This window comes from Medicago sativa, chromosome 6 (assembly GCF_051527215.1).
Source record: "Medicago sativa cultivar Bolivia chromosome 6, Bolivia_mono, whole genome shotgun sequence".
Lineage (NCBI taxonomy): Eukaryota > Viridiplantae > Streptophyta > Magnoliopsida > Fabales > Fabaceae > Medicago > Medicago sativa.
Window position 1 is genome coordinate 44,934,317 of NC_140754.1, and position 8,594 is coordinate 44,942,910.

At 32.2% G+C, this 8,594-nt stretch overlaps 1 protein-coding gene across 2 annotated transcripts; it reads right to left on the reverse strand.

Moving 5' to 3' along the window:
- Positions 1 to 373: 373 nt before the first annotated feature.
- On the reverse strand, positions 374 to 5,588 carry LOC146915439 (short-chain dehydrogenase TIC 32, chloroplastic-like). Of its 2 annotated transcripts, XM_085717834.1 has the most exons (8): positions 5,392 to 5,588; positions 4,284 to 4,515; positions 3,587 to 3,666; positions 3,288 to 3,441; positions 2,200 to 2,278; positions 1,230 to 1,323; positions 817 to 863; positions 374 to 679 (listed from the first exon to the last, which is right to left on the reverse strand). In XM_085717834.1, exons 1-8 carry the CDS (start codon positions 5,519 to 5,521, stop codon positions 521 to 523), a joined length of 975 nt encoding a protein of 324 aa, XP_085573960.1. In that variant the 5' UTR covers positions 5,522 to 5,588; the 3' UTR covers positions 374 to 520. The 2 variants fall into 2 exon arrangements, with proteins under 2 accessions (XP_085573960.1, XP_085573962.1); XM_085717836.1 differs by lacking the exon at positions 817 to 863.
- Positions 5,589 to 8,594: the final 3,006 nt, after the last annotated feature.

Consider the following 8,594-nt stretch of genomic DNA (forward strand, 5'->3'; position numbering starts at 1 on the left):
TACTTCTTCATCTTCACCCAACCTTTCTCTTCCATCAAAAGTTTCATTTTAGCGAAACTTGTGTCTCAAATCACCGTACCGCGATTGATAAAGACTTTCTACACCTATTTGGCATCAAAGAACATGTAATGCATCTTTTAAACTGATCTTATTATCATTTTGCCATTTTTGAACCCGTAGTGAAACAAATATGGTGTTACGATCTGATACACGATCGAGTCGTAACTTCTGATCGATCCATACTAGCAGTGAGTTATTCATTGTTTACTTCAACATAGTTGGCATCTCTTTTATCCAAATAGATAATTCCTTACAAACCCATCTGGAAATATAATATTTTCTCTACAATGCCAATTCTATAAAACTAGATTCCTCATCACAAACAACTGTGTTTCAACAAACACTTAATTTATTAAACTGGAATTAAAGTAATTAAAATAGATAAATTGCAAGAGTAATTAGCTACTAGTTACAGTGCAGTAATGCCTGTAACATAAAAGTACATATACTTTTGGATATTCTATTTAATTAATTTCATGCTGAAATCCCAAAGTTTCTTTGCCAAATCAGTGTCATTTGCCTGTGAGCTTGGTTCAGCCACATTATTATCATAAAAAAACTTTCCACTAATACCCTTCACTTTTGGGTTCAATGCTACATAGCATGTTGTTGATGCTCCCTACAATGAGGTTAAAATTGAAACATTAACGTAGACACAAAAAAAAACACAAATTGAATATTGAACTTTTAAATTCTATTTTAGATTAAATAGATAATCAATAATATTCAATAGATCAAATTACACTGTTGAAATACCTGCTGGATAGTTTTAACTACAATTTTCCCTAGCATTTTTCGTAGATCTGTATGATTCAGAGAGAAACATAACAATAAAACTTAGCAACTTTCATAAACTGAACGGAAAAATATTATTGGATAAAAGCAATATCAATAAAAATAATCTTGTAGACAACAGAAGCGGATTCCAAAAGGGAAATGGGAGATTATTTAATTTTTTTTTTATTAAAACTAAATGGTCGTGTTAAGTTTTAATGAACTTCAATTAAGGTCGAATCAACCAGTATATGTGAGTTTGATCTCTTCCTGAAACATCATTGGTTAAACTTTACTTACGTTTCCTTAGCAAGGCCCCCCGATATACTAGAGGGTAAATAATGACCTAAAAAACAGATGGCATTTTGAATAGAACAACCTGTTGGGATATTTACCTGGTGGCATAGTTTGACCAACCTCACGACTTACAATATTGGTGCCAATACATCCTGGATGAAGAGAATTTGCAGTAATACCAACCCCTTCTTCCTGACCAAGATGAAACAATTAGACATATTAGTGTTTTAAAGAAAGTGAATGAAGCAAAATCAGAAAATTAATTTTACACAAATAAAAGAAAAGAGAGTCGTCCAGTAAGTTTAGTTCAGTTGACAAAGACACTGCATAATATATACAGGGACTGAGGTTCGAACAGTGGATACTCCAAGCTAATTTAAACACTTGTGAGACTGTTCGATATAAATTATAGAAACAATTTATGACATGTCCACAAGCTGATTTCTGTTTATTTCCATAAGCTCTTCATGATAGCTTATGAAAACAGTTTATAGTATATATATGAAAATACTTATAAACACATGTGCTAAAAGTAGTCAATTACTTTATTTAGCCAAACATTACCTAATAGATTATGAAGCTACCTATCATATAGAACCGGTAAGGTAGAGTACAGAAGACAATAATTCAAACTTTTTATTATTAAATGAATAAAGGCATAATCATATTATGGTACCTAAAATAATATTAGTAATATAGGATGCGTTTGTTTCAGCTTTAAAAAAAAAATCGATTTTGTGTTAAAAGAATCTAAAGATTTTTTTTAGAGATTTAAAAAAATAATCTGAAGTTATTTTTGTTTGCCTACTACCCATAAAAACCATTTTTTTTTGAAAAAAATGAGTTTTGACTTGTACATGTGTTGCCTTCTTGTTTTTGAAAAAAAATAGATTTTGAGAAAAACTAATCATAATAGCTTTTTATTTTCGGGTCAAAATAGATTTTTTTGATAAAATGATTTTTCTAAAAATCTTAAACAAACACTTAAAAATGAAAAAAGTGATTTTTAAAAAAAAATAATAAATTTTTTTAAAAAAAAATCTGAATCAAACAGGCCCATTATCTTACCTTGAAATTTCTTGCAAGTTCATTGGCATGTAAAATGTTAGCAAGCTTAGATTGACCATATGCCCTCCATCTTTGGTAACTGTACACAAGGAAACAAAAATAATGAATTATAAATTATATTTCTTCTTACAAAACACACCACTATAATTGCATCTTCATGCTTAATTAATTTCTACATTCAACTAAGGTTTGCATAAGTCTACACTACCGCAACTATATCCTTTCAAGGTTGAACTAGGCTATGACACAACTAATTAGGGAGTCTAAGGAGCATGCGAGCAACAACGAGTTAGCGACGGGCAAGCATGTTTCGAATCATGTTGGTCTTCACGAAATCACGGTGGCTTACTACGATTCGGCACTGCAAATCCAAATTAACATGCACCGAGTGAATCCATTTAGGTTGGTCTAGTGGTATTGACTTGTGATTTGGGACTATGCTCCTCCTTAAGGTCTTAGGTTCGATTTGGATGATCTAATTTAGGTTCTTAAAAAAAAAACAAGCACCGAGTGATTTGACTCAACCTTGAATTTTACACAACTGGTTTCAGGTAAAGACTTTACCTTATAACCTTATATCAGCGACATAGGACAACAATAAATTTATGCAAAGTAAGCCAAAATGTAACATCATTTGTTTAGTTGATGTCAACAAAAATGAATAATATAAAAGCTTAATAGCAGTTTTCGCCCCCTAACTTTCACGAAGTTGCAATTTTGGTCTCCTAAGAAAAAAAACTACAAAACCATCCCTTAAATTTTGCAACTGTAGCAGTTTTGGTCCTCCAAAGCAAAAATAAGAATAAAAAAAATAACACGTGACACCTCACATAGGGTGCCACGTTAGTGTAGACAGAGTCAAAATTGGCCTTGGGGTAAAACTGCCACATGTGCAAAACTTAAGCGGCAGTTTCGTAATTTTTTTCTTAGAGGGCCAAAATCGCAACTTTGGGAAAGTTAGGGAGCTAAAACTGCTATTAAGCCTAATATAAACTTAAAATTGATAATATTTTTTTATATGTTTATGATTTAACAAATATTGGAGCTCAAGTTCCAATAGTATGCATTAAGGATTCCTATTTTCTTACCTTGACTCATCATTAATCTTATCAAAAAGGATTCCTTCATCATATGTATAACCGTGTCCATCAGATGAGACATTAATAATTCTTCCTTCTTTCTTGCTTTCACTAGCTGTTTTCTTCATTGTGTCTAACAAAAGATTTGTTAAAAGAAAATGACCTGTGAAATAAATAATAAAAATTAAATAAGATTGTTTTCACTCTCTTCTCAGATTATGCATTAAAAAAACATTAGAAGAATTATGTAACCATTAAAAAAACATTAGAAGAATTATGTAACCCAATATGAGACAATTCTTACATACCTAAATGATTTGTGGCAAATTGTAGTTCAATGTTGTCTTTGGAGAGTGTGAAAGGTGGTGCACAAATTCCTGCATTGTTTCTGAGAATTAAAAAAAAAAAACCGGAAAAACATTACTACATGTATTTCTTTGAATAATCATAATCAAGGTGTAAAAGGAGAGACTAACTTCCTTAAGAAAAACTAAAAACTACATTACAACTCTGTCACATAAAAGCTTCCTTTGACATTTTCACATGACTAAGTCTTAGAAATGGCGGTTGGGCCTAACACAACCTCACAAAACCGGCTTGTGTGACGAGGATTGCCCTCTCACGACCATCACTATTAGGCTTGGTTCGTGGACATAAATGATGGGTGGCCCGATAGTGAAAACCTGATAGTAGGTGGCCCAATGGATCTTGAAGAGGCTCTGATACCATCTTAGAAATGGTTGTCTAGCCTAACACAACTCACAAAACCGGCTTGGAGATGAGGATTGCCCCCACTTATAAATACATGACCAACTTATATCCGATGTAGGACTCTTAACACTAAGAAAATAAGTAATGAATTTCATGTGTTTGATTTGTGTATGAATTTTCTTATGGGAAATGCTAACGAGTGCTCCAGGGCATTCTCAAGGACCTTAATTGGTAAGACCAATGAACAAAACATGTAAACCATTGGTAGTGTAGGTCATGTAATATTTTTCTTACATGAGAATGTTCAATGGAAGAGCAGTGGAATTGAACTCTGATGCAAATTTCCTAACAGATGCCATTGAACTTAAATCTAACTCCATCACATCAACTTTAGCTTTAGGAATTTCCTTAAGTATCGCTTCTCTAACATCTTTTCCAGCAGTAATATTTCTCACTCCCATAATCACATGAACACCACGCAAGGCAAGAACTCTTGCAGTCTCAATGCCAATACCATGTGTTGTTCCTGTATCAAAAAATATGCAATTAATGGGGTAGTTAATTTGGACCAAAATTTGTTAATTGTTATTTTGATGAACTTGATTTTGAAAATTTGACATGGTTATGATTATGTTGGTAGTGAATTTATTTATGGTTGGAAGATTTTAATCTTTTATAAGCTTTTTTTTTTTTGTTCTTGTTAAGTAAAGTTTGGAAGCATAATAGAGTTTTGTCCACAGTAATCAATAGCAGAAATTGAAAGATAATTTGGAATAGATTATTATCATTATTATTGTTCTTAATTTTTTTTTTTAATCTTTAAGTGTCTTTATAATGCTAAAACATTCATTAACATGACCCGTAAAATAGAACCGACTCTTTTAAATAGTAGACTTAATTAAATGTTTGATCTCTTATGTTTATTTTAGGTTTTAAGTTGGCCCTCTATGTTTTTAAAAGTGTCAAGTTGACATCTTACATTTTAAAGGTTTTAAGTTGGTATAAAACATTACTTACGTTGGAATAAGTTAGTCCGTTCCATTACATGATATTGAGTTTAATAAAGCATAAAAAATTAAAAAAATATTTTAAAATTGATTTTTTAAATAAGTTATATTTCCTCACCCATATTGACAACCTGAATAAACGGCAAGTTACGGAAGGGACTAACTTATTTTTAAGTGAGTAACGTTTTGAACCAATTTGAAACTTTTAAAACAAAGTAGATCAACTTGAAACTCTTAAAACAAATGGGACTAACTTAAAACTTTTAAAACATAAAAGATTGACTTAAAACCTAAAATAAACGTAACGGATGCAATCAAACTTAAATAGTAATTTAAGGTCTGAAAAGGAAGCAAGATAACAAAATTAAACGGTAAGTAAAAATGTAGATGTAAACCTGTAACAATCGCAGTAAGACCACTCCCATCGATCCCATGAGTAACTTCCTCTGCAGTGGAAGATAATGTAAACTTAGAAGGAATAACTTCCTCTGCAGAGGATGATAATGTAAACTCAGAAGGACTCATGTTGTGTGTAAGGTATGTGAAGAGTGAGAGTGGATAAAAATAACAATGTTGTGTTCTACTACTTAGTGATGTTTTGCTAGCAAGAGAACAATATAATATGACCGGTCCAATTTAATGTGAAGTGCTGCTAGCGTGTAACCCGTGGGACGCATGCACAGGTACATATGGAGAAGAAAAAAAAAATGGAGAAAAGATAGTTAATTGATCATGATTGATAACATTAACTTTGCCACATCATCAAGAAATATGGCCACAACATTGATTGAAGTAAGATGGTCATAACATAGTTTCTTGATCCGACCACCGATGAATCCTAATATAGTGTGGAAACTTGATCCCTTAGACGACAACATGAAAACATAAAAAATAAAATACTATCTACGTCTCACAACATTAGTCGCTTAAAGTTTGTGTACGATTATTAAGAAAATGATTAATTATGTTGATTTTAATGGTAAATCTAATAGTATTTACTAAAATACCATTATTAATTGTAGTTAGTAGAGTAGTTAAATTGGATGAAATTCAATAAATAAGAGTATAATAGTGGAAAAAAATAATAAATACTGCATTGGTATTGTAAACTAACAATTATTTTGATAAAAAGAAAAAATGGTAAAGAAACAATAATTGTGAGATGGAGGAAGTAGATGGTTGTGAGTTGAGGATAATTTTAAAATTTAATCGCAATTTTCATCCCCTATTTTATCAATAATGGATATCGGTCCTTATTTTTAATTTTATAATTTTGATCCACTACTTCTAAATTTCATAAATTAAATCCATCTCTAAAAATTTAATGATGTGATAACATTTTTGCTAACATAAGGATAAGTAAATCTTTCAAAAAATAAGGATAAGTAAATAGTATAGGTGGAGTCAACATCACTATTACTTTTTCGAATTTAAACACTTTCAATTTAATATGCTAATATGAAAATTGTTGTCCACACTTAGAAGATGGCTAAAAGACAATACTGTATAAAATGACCTAAATGCCCCTCGACAGTTAACTGCCGCCGATTTCCTATTCCTCAGCGGTTAACTGCCATCGGTTTTGTGATGTGTATTATCCGCATGTGCACGGTTTTAATCAGAGTAGTAAAAAGTATCGTTCCAATAGGGAGTTGTTGTAAATTTTGATTCTCTTTTCAAATTGATTAGCTGAAAGATTAAAGGTTTAAAAGTTTGGATTTTGATTGAAAATATAATGATAAAAAGTGCCTCGGGGTTATTGGTTCGTCATAATGACAAATCTTTCACAATGCAACCCTAATACCTAAATTTTATGTTAAATCTATTTCTAAAGACCAGTTTCTGTAAAGCCTATCAAGGTTTCTCTTGAAATCAATGAGTGTGTTTCAACAACAACCACACATATTCTCATGGTTGATCGTTATTGAAACCCATTAAGAGCGAAGGTCTCAAGGTTTACTAGACTATTCTCATGTTTCTTGAACCTTGTCTAATCTCACATGTCCCATATTAACCTTCTTCTTTCGATACTTCGGTTAATATTTGAAATAAGAATTAAGAACGGTGAGATTAGATTAGAAAAATAGATTTACATAAAATTAGGGTTCTAGGCTTGGTTTGAATAGGATTAGGTCATTAGACTCATCCAACAATCCCAAGACAAAGAAGTATACTCACTCATGTTCATTGTAGACATAGAGATTAAGGAGGAGAAGAACATGAAAGTAAATAGCTGAAAATAAAAGTGCAGAATTTTAAAGAACAAGAAATAAAATAAGAACTTTAATTCAATGGAAATAATTGTCGCAGAGAATTTCCAAGAACAAAAGATGAATAATAAGGTCTGGTGGCTGCTCTATTTATAGCCTAAAAGCTAACTTAAGCCCTAAGAAAAGGCATAAACATTACATAGCAAGCAACCCATGGGATTTTAGGTCTGAAAAATATAAAACATAGCAGCCTGGAACTTGGCACGGTCGTGCTCAGCTTGGCACGGACCGATTCTGTCTATCAGCAAAACAGCAAAAAGGGGGTTGTAGCATCGCGCACGGCCGTGCTTGTGCAGGCACGAACCATGCGCAGGTTCCTGGAATTTGCACTTTGAATTGATGGCACGGTCTGGGTTTGTCAGGCACGACTATGTCTGATATTTTTGCATATAATCTTCATATTTTTTACCTCAATCAACCCCGTATCATGCTCTAGATCCTTCCTTTCCTTAACCATGCTCCAAAACCCTTTCTTTTGTTCCAAGCCTCAATCTTTCACCATATTTGTTCATGAAATTAAATAACAAACAAATTGAAGTACTAAAGTTCTAGAAAGTAATTAAAAACACATAAAATCTTAATAAAATAAACATTTAAAACCACTAAATTATTGACTTATCATTTTGAAATCCTTGGCATTTAATTACCGATACACTGTTATATCAGCTAATAACAGCAAGCTACTCCCTTACTCACGATTTCATCATCACATTTTCCTACCTCTTCAATCTATACCCCCAAATCCATTTTTTTTTCCACAATCTTGATCCAAAATCATTGAAGCATCAATCCTAGGAGGTTTCAACAAACTTTTGACGTAAAAAAAAACTGGCATTGCTTATTTTAATCGCAAAAATACTGACAGTATTTGAAAAAATACTGACATGCACGTATCGGCAATTAAGTGCTGAAGTATGGGGCATCGACAGTTAACTGCCGATGGAATTCGGTAGTTAACTATCGATGCGGTGGCTAAAAAAATGAATGCTACTGCCTATTTTTTTGTTTTTTTTATTTCATTATGCAATTGATGTTTATGCATTAGTTAGTTGTTTATTCATAGTTATGTATTGTTTATTTATAGTTATGGTTGAGAACGCGGATGATGATCCGGGTGAGACAAAACAAATTTTGGTCGAAAATTCCGGAGATGTCAAACCTACTAAGGTTGAAGCCAAACCAAATATTGATCGAGCTTCCGACCATGTTAAAGCTTCATTATATGTTGATTCCGGTATCGTCCCACTTGATGCCAACGAAGTTGACACAACTCATTTTTTTCCGAAGTATTTAAATGGAAAGATAAGGATGATTTGCTTAATTGGGTA